The sequence below is a fragment of the Esox lucius genome, chromosome 2 (genome assembly GCF_011004845.1).
Source record: "Esox lucius isolate fEsoLuc1 chromosome 2, fEsoLuc1.pri, whole genome shotgun sequence".
In the NCBI taxonomy this organism is placed as follows: domain Eukaryota; kingdom Metazoa; phylum Chordata; class Actinopteri; order Esociformes; family Esocidae; genus Esox; species Esox lucius.
The window spans coordinates 18,127,360-18,151,159 of NC_047570.1; the positions used below are offsets into that span (position 1 = coordinate 18,127,360).

General features: G+C 43.2%; 1 protein-coding gene across 3 annotated transcripts in view; it reads left to right on the forward strand.

The window, feature by feature from the left end:
* Nucleotides 1–23,800, forward strand: part of furina (furin (paired basic amino acid cleaving enzyme) a) — a 100,938-nt gene that overhangs the window by 33,686 nt on the left and 43,452 nt on the right. For all 3 annotated transcript variants that reach the window (XM_010879675.4, XM_010879685.4, XM_010879669.3), the window contains exon 3: nt 22,857–22,955. In XM_010879675.4, the coding sequence (XP_010877977.1) occupies nt 22,857–22,955 (99 nt within the window). The remainder of the gene's footprint in view (nt 1–22,856; nt 22,956–23,800) is intronic.

The following is a 23,800-nucleotide window of genomic DNA, read 5'->3' on the forward strand; positions in this document are numbered from 1 at the left end:
GGCTGTGTTGTGTTGCTTTTTAACATTTTATTAGATTCCATATTGTTTGGTGGTAGGGAGAAATGGTAGGAAAAGATTTGGATCAATTTGGAGTTTAGGTACCACATTAAATATTTAATGAATCCTATAAATTCAAATGTTTATTCTGTGAATGAGCATTCATTTCTCAGAGATACATTTTTCAACAGGAGGCTACAATGTTTGCAGGAAAGCTACTTTTATGTTTCTCTCTGACTTCAGAAATGATTTGTAAACAACACAAGATTATGGGTGTCATGGCTTTCTGAGCTGAAATGGAGTGACCCACCAGTGACCTGTGACCGTGAACTGGTTGTCATGGTGACCGGCTGGCTGGCCACAGGGGTCAGAATGGATTGGAACCGTGTGGAGAGGGTGGAATGTTCCCTCCTGTGGGGTTACTGACCCGACGTGTCTGTACAGCACAGAACATGCTCGCCTCACTGAACAAATCACAGTACAGATAAGGATACAATTGCACAGTACACATATATTAACCTGGATAACAGCACAATGTCTTCACTAATAGTTTAAATAAGTTTGGCCAAAGCAGTCAAATTGGTATGGAAATGTCTTCTGAAAGCAGGGCCTGGACTTCGGTCTGTGGTGTGTTTGTCTATGGTGGCTGTTAATGTCTCTGTTGTCTGATAATGATGTCTGCTGACGTGCATCAGGTTAGTAGGTGCAGTGTCTGGCTGCGGTCTTAAAGGGAAGAGGAGTGGCTACCAGGCGTTCTGCTGTCCTGCCACCCGCGCCCAGTCCTAGTGAACTGCTACCATAGTGTTTGGAAGGTATCCAGACCGGGGCTCGGCTTTAAATTTAGACTACGCCTGGGAAGAGACTGGGTTCTGGTACTAGTAAGAGACAGCATGCGAAGAGTTAACGGTATGCGAAGGGTTAACGGTATGCGAAGGGTTAACGGTATGCGAAGGGTTAACGGTATGCGAAGGGTTAACGGTATGGGAAGGGTTAACAGAACACGCACACAGCTGCATCCAGTCTCCACACCCTGGTCTTTTTGCCGGGACCAAACGCGGGTTCAACTCCTGTATTGTTTCAGCAGTTCAGTATAGTGTCTGCTCGCTCTAGCTGGGCCACCCTTCCCACATCTGGATCTTTGTAGTACTTTGGTTAGCGCCTGTGTCTGCCTTGTGTCCTGAAACCTGCATGCCTGATTGGTTTATTTGACATTGGGTTCAATCCTGAAGTGGATGACAGCAATCTGAAATGAACCAATGTTGTTAGTGTTCTGTGAGCTCCTCATTCCCAGTCAGTGTAGCTCAGGAGTCTGGAGCTATTCTCTGCTGTGCTGCGGCCGCCCCCTACGAATCATTTGGTATCCCTCCCCTCCTCTCCTCCGTACAAGCCTGAATTATTTGGTTTGGAAGAATTTATTTATTCATTCATACTACCAAGAGGGAATCTCTGGGGGGAAATAAAAAACAAAATGTACCCAAATGGGCTGGAAATGCAAATCATTTTTCAACCCAAGATAAGAATTGAGTTGAAATAGCAGCAGCCAGGTTAAGTTCTGTGCCATTACGACCAGTTGTCTTTCTGGTTGAATGGAACCTCTTTCCGCTGTTGTGTTTGATGAACGCTCCTCTTACCTGGCTCATGAGGCAGCCAGCAGCCCATTAGAGGACCCATTGCATGTTTCCAAAAACATCGCTTATGTTTACCCAGTACACCGTTTGCTAAACGAAAGATGAACCTATATTGACAATGTGCAATGCACTGTGTTTACCCATTGCCCACATACAGTTGTAGCCAAATATACTGACAGCCATGTTATTTTCTTTCCTATTCCTTCTTAAATAAAAAGGTTCTAAACATGTAATTTTAATTTGGAAAACAAAGACACAATTTGGACAGAATTATACACAGTCCAGTTCTTGGGCAGCCATTAGCAAAGGTCCCTGCAGACAAATGCTTCTTATACCCATCATTGAGCATTCTGCAGCTTCTACTCACAGCTCTTCAACAGTAAAATTCTCTACTTGTTCTATATAAGTGGTGTTTTTAGATGTTGCCAATAGTGCTGGATGAACAACACTTTGCTGGCCACTCCAGAACAGTCAAACCATTGCTGAGTGCTTTTCGAAATATGTTTGTGGTAATTTTCCTGCCAGAAGACCAACATCTATAATAGAGACACCATTTCTGGGTTGAACTGGACTCCAAAACGCCTGATTATATGCTTTGTTCCAAAATGCATAGTCCCTTGCACCAGAGACGACAAAGCAACTGACATGATCCAACCTCCCTCAGCCTCTATTGTAGGCAGGTTATCCTGTTCAGTACATATTTAATTTGGTTGTCAGTAAACACAGAGTTGGCCTGTATCACCAAAGATATTAAATATATAAATTCTCCAAAAATGTTGTCTTACGTAGGTGGGCTTCTGAGAGGTTAAATTCTTGTCTTACACAGTGGAGAGCCAAGAGGCATTTTTAGCCTTCCAGACCTTTGCATAAAGGATTTATGCACACAGGGATTTATACGTGAATTGTTGTAGTTATAATATATAAATGGAATTTAATTAGCAAGCACAGCCATTTCAACTTAGCGACCATTGCAGAGTTACCGTTGAATCAACAAATCACATTTTGACTTTTAGTGGGTGAGACCGTTTTTACTATGCAAATGTTCTCCTCAAAGGTGGCACGATAACTGCACAATAGCAGGCAGTAGTTTTTCCATGGTGTAGCTAACTAGTTTTTCAATGTTTACTAGTGTGCAGCATCAGCAGCAAGAAGATCGCTTTTTATTGACATTCATCAAGATGCTAAAGGTGTTAGATGCCCACACCCATGCTTCATACTGCACAATTTGTGGGGTTTGTCTTCTGAATAGTGGGCTAAATGGCGTAGAAAGATTAAAACAAGTACTGGCTCCGGGTGTCTGATCTCATCCATGGCGTTAATCTTTATTTTCAATGTGAATTGTAAACTGAATTGAATTAATGTACGTTTACAAAAATGAACTTGTTTCTAAAATGTAGAAAATCCAATAATATCCTCTGGGGGAATTTTAGATTTTTTTGTGTTTATTCAATTAATTATTTAGGAAAATGTTTTAGGGAAAACCAAAGAAGACAGCAACAGGTGTTTGTTTATGTGTTTGTTTGCAGCTGTATTCGGATCACGTCTGGTTTCCCTTGCTTAGGCCATGCCTACACTCCAAAACAATCCCCCTCATCAGCATACTTTGGCCCCCTGTCCTTTCTGCTCTGTTCTTTGTCAGGGCTTGAAACCATAATGGAATTAAGTAATCTTAGACCTGTTTGACAGTTGGCCTCCAGATGTGGCACGATCGAGGTAATGGGAACAGGAGCATATGTTCTACCTGCATGCCAGAAGAAGGAGAAGGCATCAGTGTGTGTGTGTGTGTGTGTGTGTGTGTTTATGTGTGTGTGTGTGTGTGTTTATGTGTATGTGTGTGTGTATGTGTGTGTGTATGTGTGTGTGTATGTGTGTGTGTATGTGTGTGTGTATGTGTGTATGTGTGTGTATGTGTATGTGTGTGTGTGTGTGTGTGTGTGAATGTGTATGTGTATGTGTATGTGTGTGTGTGTGTGTGTGTATGTGTGTGTGTGTGTGTGTGTGTATGTGTGTGCTTGCTCTCCTCCATAGTCATCTTAGTGTTGGACTGAGGGATTTATGCTTAATGTGAATGTCAGGCAGGCATTCCATGAAGAGCTTTCCCATGCCGTGTCTTTATCAGATCCAGCCCTCATTGTGCCCAGGCTAAGAGCTGGAATTACCAACATGCTTTCCCTCTGATACCATAGGAAATGATGCTGTATTTTCAGGGTGCCTTTTGTTTCTCTAACAGATACATCTCCAGAAAGTGCTTCCAGAAAATGTTTATCTATAAAAGCGACATTTCCTGAAACTTTTTTGGGGCCAACGACCCAATTCAATATTTATGAGAGTTTTTACTTTAGGAGAGGGACAGTTGAACAGTGGGCAAACGATGCCATGGGAACACAGCATAATCATCACACTCACAGCTCCACTCTATTACTGGTGGCCCATCATCATCTGCTCATTGTTGTGCATCTGTCTTCACCAGGGGCATCATCAAATTACCCCAAACCCCATCATCTGTGCTATTACTGGAATGTTCTGCCTCTTCCCTTCCCTGTAAATGTGCCATCTCCAAATGGAGTGGGGTAATACAGTGAATCAGTACAGTGAATCAAACACAATGATTGTCTGTCCAATATTTCTTTTTTATTGTTTTTTTATAAATATTTTTCAGCCATTTTTTTTTTTGTTGCTTTGTTTGTGAAACTGCTGTCAGCAGCTTAGACTGCTGTGCTGGTCACCCTGGGCCTCCCTGGGCCTCCCTGGGCCTCCCTGGGCCTCCCTGGGCCACATTAAACAGGTTTCTATCTGCCTCTCTTTTTGTTTCTGGCCCAACGTTACCTGCGGCCTGCTGGTCCGGAGACAACGACAAAACACATTCTTGCATTCCAGTTCAACATTTACCTTCTCTGTCGCAGTCTGCTGTTTGATACTACACTCAGATGGGTCACTGGCAGGCCAGAGCCGTTTGACTCTCTGTCTGTAGGAGCAAGCCGTTTTGGTGAAAGGGGCGGTGTGCCTAATAGACGGACTTTGCTGACTTGCATTGCTAACTCATAAAGATTTTGAATACATAACAAACAAATGTAAGGTATGTAAGTAACTGCCTTTACAGTATGTCCGGGCAAATAGAAATTCAACTTGGAACTGTAAATTTTTTATCAACTGGCCTGATCGAGATAAACAATTTTCAGTTGAAGCCTGTGTTTAAGTGTGTTTTGGCTAATATTCCGCATGACTGGGTAAAATGTGGAGTGTGATTGTGACATAAGTTGGATTAGTTTGGACATAACTTGTTTTGAAGACCAGACACGGACATGAGATCACATTCAATGTGGTGGATGATAAAGCTACTCCTCGTTTTGTACATATATAGTTCAATCCTCTATAATCCATCTGAGGGCTGGATCTTGTAGGGACAACAGGGGATGGTTGCCTGATGTAGCCCACATTAATAAGCCTTTTCAATTTCCTCACTGTCTGTGGCAGGAAAGTTGAGTAATTGGACACCTGAAACATCCAATATTGTACATAAACCATCATAACAGAATGTTCCACTGTTAAAGTATCCTGTTCCCGCCCCCTTCCCCGTACCAGGCATAATCCTGCTCTGATTATGTATCATTGCAGCTTTGTCTCCATGGCAACGAGAGAAACAAGCAGTCTTGGAGAGTCTCTGTCTTCCATCTGTTGTGTAATAAGGCCGTGTGGGCGACATTCTATTGTCCAAAATGTTCTTCTCTCATCCTGTTTTGGCTTCCAGTGGAGGCAGACGGAACCTTGTATGAGAGAATCCCAAGTCGTAGTGTGCCGTCCCGGGCCTCAGGGGTCGGCGCTGTGGCGGTCCACACCTGGGAATGTGGCGAGACTAATGAGAATGGGTCATTTGGAAAGGTGGTGGAAGAGACACAGTGTGATACCCGTGCATCAACCGAGCCCACCGGCGTCTCTCTGTGAAGCATCAGTGAAACATCTGCCAGGGTTTGTTCTGTAGCCACTCACCGGGTCTGGTTCAGGCTCTCTCAGGCTGGGTCTGCCGAGGCATCAGTAGACATGGACTGTAGGTGAGTTAGAGAGTCTGTGAAACTCTGCCCCGTCTATGTTTTGTTATGCAAGACAAAGCTGCTTTAAAGTGGTATTTAATTCCCTGTGTAGCTGTGACAGTCTATTCTGGCTGGTCCAGGACATGGGGCAGAGGGACCAGGTTATCTTCCCGGAGTAGGAGTGTTTCCTCTAGTAGGATCATGATGGTACCTTAGAGATCTGTCAGCCTCTTCTGCTCTACTGGAAATAGATCCTGGAGTTGATCTCATTAGCCTCTGCCCCCCCCCCATCCCCCCGGCCTATCATGATGATTAAACCCATCTGAGAGTAGGTCCGCCCGGCTCCCTGTCCTGTGATAGGAGAGGAAGTTGAGTGCCCCGTCGGGAAAGAAATGGTGGCCATGAATAATGAAGCAGTTAGTCAGGATGACTTTACTTCCAGTCCAGGAGTTAAAAGCCGCCATGGCTACGGTGACCAAAAGACGCCTGTTCATCCTCTGTCCACAAGCACCAGTGAACACATTTACATTTGGGATTTTAGTCAATCAGCAGTTGCTGTTATAATTGTTTTATTATTATTCAGTGTGAATTACAGGACCAGGGAGTGTTAAATGTCTTTTAAAGCTGTTCATTTATTTAACGTCATGTAAAACATACACATACCGCGTCACTGACTGTTGTGCCCTTACCTGTCGGTGACACACTGAGCACCAGTATATACATAATGGAGTGACTGGGTCAGCACATTAACCTCCTATGTGCAGTACCGGCGCCAATTAAAAACCCTTTCTAGAAGAGAACACTCTGGGCCACAACGGCAAGCGACAAGGTTTGTGACAGTGACGGTATGTTTTTTTAACAGACACTGGTTTCCGCTGACACTGCTCTCTCACCCCACATGCATATTCTCCCTCATGTTTATTCATTCATTCTGTCAAAGCCAGAAGCCTGCGTGCCTGTCCCGGGCAGCGCCGGCTTAATGCACGAGGCTACAGTGCCCACAATGCCACTTGAACCTGCTCTGTCATGTCAGCATTCCTGTGCTAAGTTGCCACTCCATGGTACCATAATGAACAGTACTGGCCTAGTCCCTCATAGAATGTAACGCTCCCTCACGTCCACCCGAACAATCATCTAGCTACCTGCCCTCCGATAGGCCCAGCTCCCTGGTGTCAGATGTTTGTTTATTTTTTTATTATTCCATGTTTTCCCTGTGCATGTGTTTGTCAAAGGACCTGGGTACTGCGTGACTTCCCCTGTGATGTCACGGGATTTCAGGCCACCAGGCTACATGAGAACAGACTTGTTTGAATGAATGATCTCAGTGCAGGATGCAAATGGCTGTGACCTTTCATATCCACAACAGTGGACTCTGCTGCCTTTGTGCGGCCAGGCTTGCAGAGCGGCATGTCTGACTTGTAGAAGACAAAGTGGCCAGGAAGTTGGGTGAAACTTAACGTGGTTTCGACGGCAAGCTAGAAGATAATTTTTTCCCCGCTGGATGTGTAACTGTGATTGTGATTGTACACTGGTGTCCTCAGACCAGCTCCTTTTGACTTCATCTTCCATGCTTGTTTTGTCGAATACCGGAAATCCATACTCCAAACAAATCTCTGGCAGAATGGCGCAGAAAGCACAAGGAAAGATTCTGCTCCACTTCAGATGCTGCTTTTAAGAAGCTCCAGTCACTAGTAAAGTAGGACACAGTATGGAAGGTAGTGTTTGCTTAGTGGGTGATGATAGTCTTTGCAGTGTTTGTAGGGTGAGATGATGGTGTATTCTATGGAATAGTGTTTATTGGGTAAAACGTAAGCCATTATGTTTGAGGGGGTGTGGTATACAGGCAAACCATGACTAAAGGCTGTTCTTTGGCACAACACATTGCAGAGCTTCTTTACTATCGTAAACCGGTTGCCAAAATATTTAGATAAGCACACGTAAATATTTTTCCGTCGCATGGATTTCTCCTTATAATCATTCAGCGTTTCAACTGCTCCGTTAACAATATATTTATAACACATGATGTATTTATATCATGTGGAATGTTTTTTATGGTTAGCTGAAGGGTATTCTACTGCGTCAATGTTTTTCCGCTGAAAGACGCAGAGTATCAGCTACGTATATATCAGTATGTACAATTCGGTGGTTTAAGAGCAGCTTTTGGAACTCAAAGTAAAATGCAAAACAATATTTTCGTTGTTAAATAAGATTTGCATAAGAGAAAGCTGGGAAGATGATTTGGTTAGCCGAGCTAATAATTATGTATGATATGAAACTGCAACCTTTGGTCTATATGAGTTCAAAATGAAGCAACTATTCGGAAGGACAGATCAACTCTTTAACTCTGTCTTCTATGGAGTGGTCTTTATTTTGTCATGTGGTCTGTGGAAATAGTGTAGATTGTATTCAAGGGATGCGGTTCTACAGCTTCTCAGGTTGCCTTGGGCAGCAGGGATTTTAGGGTCTTCATTGGGTTACAGAGTAGCATTCTGGCGCTTATTAAATGACCTACTCATTGCTACTAGTCATTCTGGAGTGAGCAGAGCTGATCCCGATTGAATAGGTTGAGAGCTGTGGTCCGTCTGCCAGCTGTTCTGTTGGAATGGTGTGATGGTTGTGTGTGGTGGTACAGTTCTGATCAGTAGATTTAGTTGCATCTCCGTTGGCCCATGTGTAAGTGTTTGTTTGGGTGGTTGTCTTCTTGGGCTTGTCCAGTTGGGTGGTAGTCTTCTTGGGCTTGTCCAGTTGGGTGGTAGTGTTTTGGGTTTGTCCAGTTGGGTGGTAGTCTTCTTGGGCTTGTCCAGTTGGGTGGTAGTGTTTTGGGTTTGTCCAGTTGGGTGGTAGTTTTTTGAGTTTGTCCAGTTGGGTGGTAGTGGTTTTGGGCTTGTCCAATTGGGTGGTTGTGGTTTTGGGCTTGTCCAGTTGGGTGGTAGTGGTTTTGGGCTTGTCCAGTTGGGTGGTAGTGGTTTTGGGCTTGTCCAGTTGGGTGGTAGTGTTTTGGATTGACTGGTGTTAATGGTGTGTGTGTTCGTGTACAGAAGGTAGCGGTGTTCTTTACTACAGCTCGTTAACTTGCATATGCACAGACCCAGTTAATGGGGCGTCTCTTTCAGGAGAAGTGGCCCTGCATCTTTTCCTACAGCCTGGAATAAATGTGAACCTTCTTCCGTCTATCATGCTCCATTCCTGTGTCTCTTATTTTTTCACTGGAATTTTACCAGCCCAGACAGAGATAAACCAACATGTTTTCTCTAAAACATCAGTAGTTGGAGGAAAAACTAAAATCTGTTTGATTATGCTATTAAAAAGCACCACAAAAAACAAGCCAATCTTGAAAATAGTATCTGAAGAAATTTTATTTAGTGCTTCTTCTTGTTAGACCTTCACAGTAGTTTATGGACTTAATAATTCCTTGATAAAAGGACCTCTGATACAGGCTCCTGTTGCAAGAGGAATATCATCTGTTTTTATTCTTGAATAGCTAATCAACTGAAAATGTATTTTACTGATATTGCAAAGATGATTTGTCATCATGCTACAGTATGACATGGATGCCATGGTTTGTTTTAGAGCTTTAGCAATAAAGTAATGACACTTCTGTTTATAACCAAGCTCATTAGAAACAAAGGAATGTAAACCAAGCATTTTGTAAAGTGAAATCAAATGCATAGGAGAAGCATTGATCCATATCGGCCTCTTAGATCCATTTTAACACAATGACCAATCATATTATATTTTTGCTATTTTTAAAGGAATAATTATGTAGCAAAGTAGGGTGGTCCCAATCAAAACATGTGTTTTATAGATTGTTGCGATTATTGTAACCTTTTATATTTTGTTGACATAAATAACATAATAATGCAGGACCAGATGGACCTTCTTCCAATCCATTAAGAATTGTTAAAGTAATTACGTTTTAATTAATAAATGCACTACTAATGGAAAATGTACACAAATTCCAAGCAAAATTCACCTTGGTTGCACCGAAAATTCTCGCGTAAAATGTTTAGACTCCTCTGACACTGTTACTGTGCCATTTGGATAGTAATATCTGAAATAAAATGTTTCCACTGGAAAGGAAGTCTATGTAAATTAAAACAATTTAGTGTAAGTTAAGTTGCCTACATTGACTGTTTTCTGCAAACAATTTATTGAAATATTTATATATATGTACAACATCAATGTTATTGTGATAGATGTACAAGCCAAAGCAACATGGAATCTGACATTTCAAGTCACATTTTTAACCAAATTCACAGGTGGTTTTAAATCCAGTAATGGCCAAGGATTTAGATAGTTACGCCAATGTTTGCTGCATGCACGTTTTGTAGTACTACCGGTAAAGTGCCTTCCATACAGCTATGATTGGTTCACCCTGGTGATATGCCAAAAAGTCAGGGAATGTAGAGTGTAGTTCATAAACAGGGCTGCCGGTCTGACTGCTCCATTCATACTAAGCGACAGAATTTGGAAGAAATACTAGAGCAGAAAATAAATGTATCAGCTTGGTTAACTCCCTTAACGTAGCTTTCATAAATAAAAAAGTACTTTATATAATTCAAGGCTTGGACAAATTGGTGGAATTTAGGTGTGTGTGAAATGGTTTTTCATATAGCCACGCCAGCAAATATCTGCTGTCATTACACACATCAAATTTGGTCAGTTGCAATGCTTCTGTTTGGAAAGTCAGTAATCCGAAATTTATTTGAGCATGAAGGCCTGCAGTTTGAATCAAGCATACATTTCAGTTCAGCCATAGTCTAAGAAAATGTACTTACAGTGGATATAAAAAGTCTACACACCCCTGTTAAAATGCCAGGTTCTTGTGATGTAAAAGAATGAGACAAAGATAAAGCATGTCATAACTTTTTCCACCTTTAATGTGACCTATAATGTGAACAATTCAATTGAAAAACAAACTGAAAAAAACATAACCTGGTGTGCACACCCTTAAACGAATACTTTGTTGAAGCACCTTTTGATTTTGTTACAGCACTCAGTCTTTTTGGGTAGGATTTTATTAGCATGGCACATCTTGACGTGGCAATATTTGCCCACTCTTCTTGCAAAAGTGCTCCAAATCTGTCAGATTGCAGGGACATCTCCTGTGCACAGCCCTCTTCAGATCACTCCACAGATGATCAATTGGATTCAGGTCTGGGCTCTGGCTGGGCCATTCCAAAACGTTAATCTTCCTCTGGTGAAGCCATGCTTTTGTGGATTTGGATGTGTCCTTTGGGTCGTGGTCGTGCTGAAATGTGAACTTCATCTTCAGCTTTCTAACGGAGGCCTGAAGGTTTTGTGAACATAATTCCCTCCACCCTGACTAAGGCCCCGGTTCCAGCTGAAGAAATACAGCCCCAAAGCATGATGCTACCACCACCATTCACTGTGGGTATGATGCTCTTTGGGTGATGTCCAGTGTTGCTTTTGCGCCAAACATACCTTTTGGAATTATCGCCAAAAAAGTTCACCCTTGGTTTCATCAGGACCATAACACATTTTCATGCTTTTGGGGGACTTGATGTTTGTTTTTGCAAACTTGGATGTTTTTCTTTGTAAGAAAAGGCTACCCTACCCCATAGCCCATTCATATGAAGAATATGGGAGATTGTTGTCACATGTAGCACACAGCCAGTACTTGCCAGAAATTCCTGCAGTTTCTTTAATGTTGCTGTAGGCCTCTTGGAAGCCTCCCTGACCAGTTTTCTTCTCATCTTTCATCAATTTTGGAGGGACGTCCAGTTCTTGGTAATGTTTCTGTTGTACCATATTTTCTCCACTTGAGGATGACTGTCTTCACTGTGTTCCATGGTATATCTAGTGCTTTGGAAATTCTTTTGTACCCTTCTCCAGACTGATATCTTTCAACAATGAGTTCCCTCTGATGCTTTGGAAGCTCTTTGCGGACCAAGGCTTTTGCTCTGAGACGCAACTAAGAAAATGTCAGGAAAATCCTACTAGAACAGCTGAACTTTATTTATGATTAATCAGAGTCACTTTAAATGATGTTAGGTGTGTAATGACTTTTTAACATGAGTTTGAATGTGATTTGTTAATTTTTAACACAAAAAAGTTCTGACATGATTTATCCGTCTCATTCTTTTGCATCAAAACACCTGTCATTTTCACAGGGGTGTGTATACTTTTTATATCCACTGTATATTCAACATTGCACATAGGTCAGAGCAGTTCCCTTAACTGGTGGGTGGATGTTTCATGCCTCTGGAGGTACTGTATCTTAGTTCATGAAATAAAACAAAACACAAAAACTATTTGGACGAAATAGCTTTGTCACAGTCTGTATTAGATACATGTTTTTTTGGACTGGGCTGCGGACAGGTGGACCGCATTTCAGAAACAGTCTCATTATATGTTATTATTTAGCTTATAACATTGTTGTATTTTAGGGGCCAATAATTTCCCCATCAAATCTGTACATTGATGCAGGATGGCAGAAACCATCCTCAGAGCTAAATTAGGTCTTTAGCAAAATTTAGCAAAATTAGTGATATAGCAAACTTGTCTCAGGGCACTTGGGCGTCAAATTCCATAAAGCACAAATAAAGTATGATGTAAGAAACCTTATGTATACTTCTATGCTTCACATAGTCTTATCATTAGTTTCTGCATCATCTGTTACATCACTGTCAGACAATATCAGACAACACAAGTCTCATGGCACTTTGTCTACCTCTGTCTCTTAATCTCATGTTGGCAGTCAGTGTAGTAGTCTGAGGATGAATTGTGTAGATAACAGCTTAGATTAATGATAAAAAAGACTAAAGGCAGTAAAAGAACTTGAATAATTGTCAATAAATAAATTTCAGCATATTCAATTATAAAATTAGTGTTAGCTAGTGTCAATCAAATTTATATATAAAGCCCTTTTTACAACAGCAGTTGTCACAAAGTGCTTTACAGAGACACCCGGCCTTAAACCCCAAGGAGCAAACAACAGTAGTGTTGGATTTCAGTGGCTAGGAAAAACTCCCTAAGAAGGCCGAATTCTAGGAAGAGAAACTGAGAAAAGTTAGAAAGTGCATTCCTCATATCCCCCAGCACAATAATATAGCAGCGTAACACCTTGGAAATGAGACGGGGGGGTCCGGCGACACTGTGGCCCCCGGACAGGGCCCAACAGCCAGGAAATCAATCCACCCACATTGCCAGGCATCAACCAAAGGGACACCCACCAACCGCAACCCCCCTGAATGAGGGCCGAGTATTGCCAGCACCGTACAGCTAATAGCAAGTTGCAGTACATACAATTAAATGGCTAACCATCGGGTCAACTTTTGTTTGCTTATGCTAGCTAGTCATCTAGTCACCTGGTCATCTAGCTACCATTAAACCCAATTTATATGTATCATCCAGCAGCACCAGAGCTATTGTATATTTTTTTGTGATTTGACGTCACCCACCGTGAATCTGCAAGATAAATGTACTTCTAAACCTTGAACCCATCTCTTTGGTTGGAGAAAAAACACCAAGTATTTTCTGTGTAAATTCTGGTTATATGGATTGCAGCTAATTTTGTGATGGTCACTTTTAATACACAGTATTATAAGTCAAACCGTATTATAAGACTTACCAAACCAAGCAGTATTCCAAGGAATAAAACATTTCTCCCACCACCTCTCTTTCCAATTCAGCTTCTTCACTAAATATAAATAATGTACTGTTCTGTTTTCATTAGTTTTTTTTGTCCTCACTGTCGGTTTTGCTACTACGTGTTGATTAACTTAACTTATTGTTCAATAACTAAAGTAAAAAACAAATACTATATATCATAACTGACAGACCTTTCTTTCTGCAGATATCTTTTAATCTTAATTCAAAGCTTTATTTATGACATTTATTTACATTTCTTTTTCATCAAGAAAATATGTTTTTGTAATTCTTGCAAGTTGTCTTAGTGCAGTTGTCCAGAAATCTGGAATTTGGCCATTTATTTTTAACAACACCTCTGATATTGTCACCCATCCCAATTCACCGCAAGCAAGTTAGGTAAAGATAGGTAATTTCCGAATTTACCAATAAACATGCGTTTTGACAACGTTAGCCACCAAGAGCTATCACATTTTCCTTTCAGCCTGACTCTTAAAATAAAAATGACCTATAAGCATTCATTCTTTCTTAATTCTTCTTCTCTTATTCTTATCTTTCAAGTACAAATATACACACACAGTACCCTTATCATTTGCAGTGTTTTATTGAAACACTGCACCTCAGGACACAGTGGCTGAAGTTACATGTTTAGTCTTTAACAGCAATAACTTTGAAATGAATGTAATCTCAGATGGGTGTAGTACGCTACCTCTGTTCCTAAGGCAAATTATAGTCTGGGTTGTCCATCACGTTAGTGTGGTGTTGAAGAATAAATTGGAAGTATGAGTAATTAAAAGCTTAATGATATTCTCTCCTATTGAGACCTGGTTGGTCCTCTGGCTACGCAAAATTAACTCTTCTTCCACATTGATTTGTAGTGGGTTCTTGGATTGTGCCCTCTGTATAAACCATTTAAACTGTATTATAGATGGAAAGCAGACATTTTATCTGTATATTGTTGATGACATTCTGTTTTTGATTCAGGGCTTTGATGAGGAACCTTGGGTGTGTGGCTCTATAAACCTGTTTTTGTCTTTGAAATCAAACTCTTTGATTCTATCAGGCTTTTTATACAGTTTATTATTTGTTCATTGGGGATCCTTTAGTGTGCCCAACCCCCCCCCAATAAATCAGTTATTCTTCTCAATAACTTTTAATTTGACTCAGCTCTTTGAAATGATCTGGACGTTCTCTCCTAAAGTACATATGGTCACAATCATGGTTGTGTTGGCCAGTCCTGGAATATTGGAAAGGCTGTTTATTTTAAAATGTAATTTACATTACATTATGAGTGAAATGTGTTAATGTAAATTACATTAACACAAGTGAGTAAATTGTTTTGGCTTATTAAGAGTTTTCATGACTGTGCCTTTTATTAATGTGTTGTAACCTGGTTATATGTGAGGCATATATTTTCTTACTCCATATGTCGTTATTTTATTACATTGATATTGAGTAATTACTCCTTTCTACGTAAATTGCACATTCACTTTTTTTTAAAGCAGAAATATTCAGTTTTAGGTGAATGTTACACAGACAATTTGGGGTCCGCTTCGAGGTCCTAAGGTTCAATGGGCAGAGGTTGCAACATGAAGAACGAGACATTGAGTTTGAGACATGACGTGTAGTAATCGCGTGTGCCTTTGTTTTCATTACAGTAAAAAAGAACCTAAACCATGCTTGGAAATCGGTGTAACTATTCAAGTGTGTAAAAAATGCCCTCGTTCCAAAATAAAGGATTCTCATGTGGTTCAGAATTCTGCTGTTTGAGATTATCCGACCAGTCAGCTTCAACCTTTAATCTTCGATCACCCTGACTGGAGTTCCCCTGACAACACTGAACAGTGCAAACAGCACACTGCGTCCTTCAACACCGAACGGTATTGCATTGGGTCAGTTACCCAGTCCCGTGTTCAGAGTGGTGACCGGTGCTCAGCCGCATTGATCAGGCTGTAATGGATAATGATGGAGTCTGGAGATAAGAGCTGTAAAACTGGAGCCGGGCTTTTTCGGGACCCTGGAATGTTGTACGCATGCTGTCCCCGTGCTTATCTCCCTGCTCCGCGCAGCACCGTCCGCTTCGACACCGCAGCCCTTCACACTGTAATGGCTCCAAGGACAGACCTCATCAACACCACCGACTGACAGCCCCCTGCAGCAGTTGGGGAGTCAGTACACTCTAATCCACTCCATTAACTACAGTACTCTGCTGCTGGAGGCAAAGGGATGTCCTGTCCTCTACTTACACCTCGGTAGAACTGCTAGGTTTGGCCACGCCTGTGCGTGTGTCATGGTTCTCTGTAAATGTGGAGTGGCTGCCAGTGGGCTTCCATATTCATTGACCTCCCATTACCGTAAACCACACGACTGTTTGAACACCCTTTTGGACAGAGTTCGCCTGCCGCTGAACTGCAAAAAAAGATGTCTTATCAAGTATATTGATCTTGTTTTCCGGTTAAAAATCTAACCATCCTTAAAACAAGGTTGATTTTTCTTAACAAGCTAAAGTTGTATTAGATAATACTGCTTGGTTTTAGAAATGATGCCTTGAATATCATGTAATTTGGCAAATATCTCCTTAAATACAATTGTAATGTCTTATATATATAATTTTTTTTAGCTATGTCTATTGCTGCCTTTAATGTATTTTATTTTAAAATGTCAAAAAGAAAATCACCCATGGCTTATCTAAATCAGTTGTTCCTGTCAGAGGTATTAAGTCCATTACTCCAAGCTGTTTTTAGGGAAGCTTAGACAGGCAGTTTACTATGTTGAGAGTGATAAGCTCTATCAGAGTGCAGAGCGAGGGATTTGGTAGATTGTGCAGAATGTGCTGCTATTTGGATAAATGAGCATGCTGTAGTGTGTCGTTTAAGGTTTCCTAAACACAGCCTGGTTCATCTAGCACAGTGTCTCCCAACCTTTTTCAGTTACTGTACCCCCAAAATGTTTTTGCACTGCTTTCAGTACCCCTGAAGTACCCCCTCATGTTAATTTCACTAGTAAGTCTATGGTGTCATGAGTGTTTTCAAGTACCCACTGTGGAGAGGCCAAGTACCCCCAGGGGTCCTAGTACCCCTGGTTGGGAACCACTGATCTTGCAGGTGTGCAGCTGTAGTGGTGAGATGCTGTTGAGCCTCTCCAGGTACCTATGGAATGTCAGAAGTTCTGTCAGAGTTCTAAAGAGAATGCTCATTGTTTCGGGCTCCCCAACCATTCTTTTTAATCCTAGCCTTTTCTCCGGTGATGCAGGAACTTTCCACTGAGCATGGCCTGGAAGTTAAAGTTGGCATCTCCAGGCCATGGTGAGTTAGAGTCTATTTAGACTGCGAAAACAATTTAATTTAAATCACATTAACAATATATGTAATGCGCGCGCAGCTTTTTGGCCAGACCACTGATAAGGAAAGTGTACAAACTGACAACGTTGTTTATCTGGTTACTAACGTGGTGCTCTCAGTCGAACAAGGGCTGTGACAGAATGAGTTTGTTACCAATCTGAGAGGTTAGTAGCTTTCCAAAGACAAAACCTTTTTCTTTCTGATTCTGTTTATGGACCTGGAAGGACCCACAGAACCAGTGTTTCCTATCACAACCCATTTCACTCCAATACATATGAAGACAACCATAATGACTGAAAAGTGTCCCACATTACTTATGAAGGTGACGTGTGACAATTGACCTTTTGCCCAGTCCAACTATTAAAACATTTCTTCCCACACAAATCTGTGAACAAGTAAAGCTATCGCAGCGGCATAACGCTGTCAGATGTCTGCCCTGGAGTCTGGGCGTCTCTCGGACCCAGTGTAACATCTCACTTGAACAAAGAAAACAAACCCAAGATTAAAGGATGGGAAAGATGCAGCAGGATAAGGAGAAAGAGATGACAGCAGCCAGCAAGGAAGAGTGGGAGGAGAGGAGGTGTGTTATTCTGGCTGGTGACTGGATGAACACATCCTTCTGCTGGGAGAGGGCATGAGAGCCTGACCCTGTCTGACCTGCTCGCCTGGCAGTTATTAGAAGAGACTGTTGGATAGGTCCAGCTGCCTGCCCAGCACAGCCTGTCTGTCCCCTCTGTCACCTCACTCGGCCTCGGCACTCAGAGCAACCGCTGATATAGCATTTTGCTCCCAAGCAACTTGTACATCTGGAGGGGGCGTTTATATTCCAACTCAGATTGTTAAAAAAAACAAAGTACACTGCAAAAAATATATAATATCAAGTGTATTTATCTGGTTTTCATGTTAAAAATCTAACCATCCTTAAAATAAGGTAATTCTTTCGTAAGACGTTTTCTGTAGTGTGTTTGCACGTATTGAGACCCTCTTGGCAGGTATGTATGTGTACATTGTTTGCTGTCCCCCAATGCGGTCTATCTCCGTCTGTGCGTCTTTCACGAATGATCTGAAACGTCTGACATGATTTTGACAAATCTTGGGTGAAAGATGTCTTGCTGTTGCTACAACAGGGCTTGAGGAACATAAACTGCCAGTTATTTTTGAACCTGTTGTTCTGCATCCCAATGAGGCTGATTAGACTCCAGTAAAGGGCTGAGACTTGGAGAGCCAGAAGTTCTATTTCCTTCTCTCTTTGGTAATGGTCTCCTCTGAAGTCTGAGGCGGCTGTTTTCCACATTTTCCTCCCTTGTTTAAACCTCTTTGGCGTGCTACTGCAGCAAACAGCCCGTTTCTCTCACCAGTTCCAGTTCACCTCCCGGAACGTGAATGCCAGATTAGATAGATAACAATAAGGCTCTTAAGTTTGGTTCGCAAATGCATAGACAGGCCTAAGATAAGCCATGGGCTTTTATTTGTGGCTGGATGGGTTTATGTTTGCAAGAGTGTTTGTCTGTGTTCGTCCGTGCGTGTGAGTGTGTGTGTGTTCTATGCTTGGCAGTCACGTCTTTCTCCAAAGGCTGAGTGTTTCCTGATTTTGGCTGAGGGGTCAGGGGTCATTTCTTTGGTAATTGGGTTAGCCTCCCACTGGTCGTGACATTTTGGTGCTGCACTTCTCTAAAATGTCAGCCACCAGATGTTTTCCATGCCAGCCTCAACTCAGAGCAGCAAAGCAGCAGTGCCAAAGACTCTCCGCCTGTTAAACCATCTCTAAAATAAGACGTCAAATGCCATGAACAGTTCACCCACAGTCCGTCCACTCTGGGCGTGTTCGTTTTAACGTGTTTACTCTAAGGATGTTTGCGAATGAGACTTTCCCATTCTGCTTTTTTTCACACTGCTCATCAGACCATGAAGTTAGCTGGATCAGGGCATGCATGGTCACGCTCACACAACCAGAGAGGACGAGGCCAAGCGAGAGGGATAACCCTCAAGTATCTGTCCACTTAAAGAATGTACTTAATTATTCCTCAAGTGAGGCATTTTTGTAAGAGGGTCAATAAGAGTGTTGAATGTTGTTAAGACCGTGGCTTATTAGACCTGACAGAAGTTCTGCAATGCTGAGGTGATTATGATTGTATGGGTGTGTGTGTGATTCACGTGTCATCTGGCAACTTTGAAGAAAGAACGCTTCGTATTGGAATTGTCCATGTTAAAATGTCTGACGGCTTAAGGCTAGGATAGCATTTTACTACCTGTTAATTACAGGTGGTTGGCGTCCTCCCAGGAACCACTATGTTGCTTTTCACAACCGTTGTCTTGATCACCTTCCATTTCTCACACCCCTACTAAAATCAGTAGTGATTGTTATAGAATTAGAATGACATTGTCACTGCGGCTTTAAGCGCTGCAGTTTAAAGGAGGAATTGTTAAGGCCCGTTATCCTTCCTCCCTTCAGTGAACTCACGTCTAATGTAGCAGAAGAGTGGAGGAGAGAGTCGTGGTCTTTCTGAATGGACAGCAGCAGTCAGTCAGGGCTTAGCAGAAGCCTAACCCCTAATTACTGTGTTATGAGATGACCTTTTACTCAGTGGTGTGCTGCTGTGCACTTGGCTTCCACAACATTCCACACACTTTGAACTCCTGCCTTCCAGTAGTGAGGTAAGGTACAAACATTCAAGACTTCAGCAGCACCATTATCTGATGTTATCAGTGGTAAACTTTCAGGCTTGAAAAAAAATGTCCTACCTCCTACTGAAAATGAATAGAGTTACTGAACCTCCTCCGGGACCCCCAGTCATTTCGCCATTTTGTTGTGGTCTTGAACAGGCCCACCTGATACACTAATCAAGGACTTGATGATTAGCCGACAAGTGTAATCAGATGTGCTAGCTCTGGAATACTTCTAATACATGGAATGGTTGTGGGTCCCTGAGAAGGGTGTCGCATGCCTCTGGAATATTTCTAATACATGGAATGGTTGTGGGTCCCTAAGAAGTGTGTCGCATGCCTCTGGATTATTTCTAATACATGGAATGGTTGTGGGTCCCTGAGAAGGGTGTTGCATGCCTCTGGATTACTTCTAATACATGGAATGGTTGTGGGTCCCTGAGAAGGGTGTTGTATGCCTCTGGATTACTTATAATACATGGAATGGTTGTGGGTCCCTGAGAAGGTTGTTGTATGCCTCTGGATTACTTCTAATACATGGAATGGTTGTGGGTCCCTGAGAAGGGTGTCGCATGCCTCTGGAATACTTCTAATACATGGAATGGTTGTGGGTCCCTGAGAAGAGTGTCGCATGCCTCTAGAATACAGAGATGTTAGCGTTTTCCGATGTTTGAACCTTAATATCCATGCTAATGAAGCACTGTAAAGAGGATAACAGATCCTAAACAGTAAGCGCTTTGACAGAATCAATCCTGGCTGCTTTGTTTCACGCGTCCCTTTTACTTGGTGTGGATGTGACTTGGACCGTGCTGCTCTCCATTAAAGCCGTATTCACAACCCCACCCCTTCCACCTCCTTCCACTGTGTCTTTGATCGATGCCCACCCTCTCAGGCTCTTATCTAGGCTTGCACACAATGGGCCCCTCTTCCCTCAGCAACCATTGCTCCAGGTCTTCATCCCTTTTTCTCTCCTTTTTTTCTCTTTTTTCTCATGCTCTCAATAGGACAAAGAGCACTGTGGTGCTGCTGGTGCTTTTGTGCTGGATGTCAGCATTTTATTCCATTTTCGTCCCGCTCTCTCGTGGGTTCACATTCCACACACACACACTGCCTGGCTACCCAAGCTCTTTGCTCCAGCCAAACGCAACAGACACAGATGTTAAGTCGCTCTCTGCAATAAGTCAGCACCGGGGCCACCTCCCACACAACTTTTGAACTGCAAAACCATTTGAACTGCCCATTTAATCCCGGAAGTCAATGCGCTGGCCCAGAGCCAGAACACAGGTCAGTGAAGGTCCATTATAAAGATGTGTCATTGGCTCCAGTGTTAGAGATAATCAAATCACGGATGTCTTTGTTTTGTACAGCGCCTCTCCTTTTGGCATTTAACAAACTTAACACGCTGGAGTCGGTCTCAGACAGATTTATCCTTTGAACGATAGATCTGCAGATGATCCAGTTGGAGTGGTCAGGCAAACCCTGACCATCTCTGGGAGTCGTCTGGATGTGAAGCGTGTAATCTGCTCTCTCTGGGTTGTTACTTCTCTATTGTCCTCTGGCTGGCGTCTCAGAGGAGAGGTTATTTGTGTTGACCCGTTTGGAGTGGAGTGGAGGAAAGCCCCCCGCCCCCCCGACCTGGACCACTCTCCACAGAAGCGCCTGGGTTTTACTCTACTGTACTGACACTGCCATCCAGGGCAACCTGTAAAATCACTGTGACCTCATAACAGGAGAGAGATTGTACTATATATATATTTTTAAGATTCTGTGTGAAGTCCTTTTTTTTCTTTGTCTTAGCTGATGCCACTGAGTGACATCCGTGCCTTCTCAAGTGTCTTTGGCTTCATGAAGCAGTTCCCTCATTTGGTGTGAACATTTTCTGTTTCCCCTCCAGCACTGTGTAAATGCTGTAGACACGTCTAACTGGCATGCTTCAGTTAGTGGCAATGATTTATACACTTCTATTCTCTCTAATGAAATCATTAATTGGCCATTGAAAACCCATCAGAGTGCCATTAGGTTCTCCTCCTTCTTGGGGGTGTGTGTGTGTTGGGGGGTCTCTCTCTCTCTTGCTCACTCTAGACATTAAAATGTCATTTATTATAGCTAAGGGGTTCTGTTCTTGTTTCATGTTCTTGGTCTGGCATGATAGTTCTCTTACTTCCTGGTCTGGCCTGCATGCTCACATTTCCTGTCTCTGGCTGTGTAATTCCTACGGTCTACAATCACAGACTTGTTTTTCACTGGGAATGATGCAGGATTGTGTGGCAGATTGACTCATCAACAATTTGCGTCTGTTATTACGTGGCTAGAGGTGTAATAGTGTGACATAATCAACTTTCCAATGACTAAACCGAGAGCAAAATATTGTGGGATGGATGTGTGTCTCTGCATCTCATGCTTTCTCTCCAGCACATACACTGGGACCCGAACTGTCTTACTCAGTGAGGTCACAGCCAGGGCAGCAGTTGTGACCTGTTCCACTGGTGACCTTGTCATTCAGAGCCTATAGCTCTGTCCGTCAGGTCGTTAGTGTAAATGTATGGCTGAGCTGTAGTGCTGCGTTGTTAGGCCCCACTGGATTACACCGGGGTTGGCCCTGTCCCTCACTGGATTACACCAGGGTTGGCCCTGTCCCTCACTGGATTACACCGGGGTTGGCCCTGTCCCTCAGTGGATTACACCGGGGTTGGCCCTGTCCCTCAGTGGATTACACCGGGGTTGGCCCTGTCCCTCAGTGGATTACACCGGGGTTGGCCCTGTCCCTCTTTGGATTACGCTAGTGTTGGCCCCGTCCCTCACTGGATTACGCCAGGGTTGGCCCCGTCCCTCACTGGATTACGCCAGGGTTGGCCCTGTCCCTCACTGGATTACGCCAGGGTTGGCCCTGTCCATCACTGGATTACGCCAGGGTTGGCCCTGTCCATCACTGGATTACGCCAGGGTTGGCCCTGGGCATCAATGGATTGCACCAGGGTTGTCTCTGTCCCTCATTGGATTATACCAGATTAGCTCCTGTCCCCTCACTGGATTATGTCAGGGTTGGCTCTGTCCCTCTCTGGATTACACCAGATTAGGCTTTAGTCAATGCAATTGTGGCCACACACTTCTTTATATTGCTGTAGTTCCTTTTGTTAACCCATTTTTGAGCGTTTTAGAGAGAATGTCAAGGTTCATGTCGTTTCATACCGACGCTGGGCTCTCACAGCAGCTGTAGTATGCCTGTGTGCACAAGTGTGTGTCTGTGTGTGTGTTATAGTGGTAAAGTAACTCAGACATGGTGTGTTTACTGCAGTGCTGTCACCACCCACTGGTATCTGGCTTCTGTTTTCACACCCCCTCATGTATAAATCTATGAAAGTCAAGTATATGATTCCTGCACTTTTACATTTAACAGTGCAAATGTACTAAAACTGTACCGTCTAACACGCGGTAACGCTGATGTGCTGCTGCTTAATTAACACTTTATATGGCAGTGGTTAATGACTGGGTGTTTGTCTGCTGGTAATTGGTGTTAATATGACCTGTGTGTGTGTTGTCTGCTGGTAACTGATTTTAATATGACCTGTGTATGTGTGTGTTCGCAGGTATTTGGTGATATCTATCACTTCCGGCACCATTCTGTAGAGAAGAGGTCTTTGTCAGGTCACAGAGGGACACACGTCCGTCTACAGACGGAGCCTCAGGTAAGAGCCTTTTTGGAGAAGGTGGGTGGGTGTGTAGTTGAGAGGTGTGTGGTGTAGTTGAGAGGTGTGTGGTGTAGTTGAGAGGTGTGGGGGTGTAGTTGAGAGGTGTGGGGGTGTAGTTGAGGGTTGTGGGGGTGTAGTTGAGGGTTGTGGGGGTGTAGTTGAGGGGTGTGGGAGTGTAGTTGAGAGGTGTAGTTGAGGGGTGTGGGAGTGTTGTTGAGGGGTGTGGGAGTGTAGTTGAGGGTTGTGGGAGTGTAGTTGAGGGTTGTGGGAGTGTAGTTGAGGGGTGTGGGAGTGTAGTTGAGGGGTGTGGTAGTGTAGTTGAGGGGTGTGGGAGTGTAGTTGAGGGGTGTGGGGGTGTAGTTGAGGGGTGTGGGGGTGTAGTTGAGGGGGGTAGTTGAGGGGTGTGGGAGTGTTGTTGAGGGGTGTGGGAGTGTTGTTGAGGGGTGTGGGAGTGTTGTTGAGGGGTGTGGGAGTGTTGTTGAGGGGTGTGGGAGTGTAGTTGAGGGGTGTGGGAGTGTAGTTGAGGGGTGTGGGAGTGTAGTTGAGGGGTGTGGGAGTGTAGTTGAGGGGTGTGGGAGTGTTGTTGAGGGGTGTGGGAGTGTTGTTGAGGGGTGTAGGAGTGTTGTTGAGGGGTGTGGGGGTGTAGTTGAGGGGTGTGGGAGTGTTGTTGAGGGGTGTGGGAGTGTTGTTGAGGGGTGTGGGAGTGTTGTTGAGGGGTGTGGAGCGTATTTGCAGCTTGATGAGTGTTCTAGGCAGGTGAGGAGGGTAGGTTGAGTGTTTAGCATCAAAAGGGTGAGAAGTAGATTAAGAGGTAGGGCTAGCCCAGTGTGGTTGATACGTAA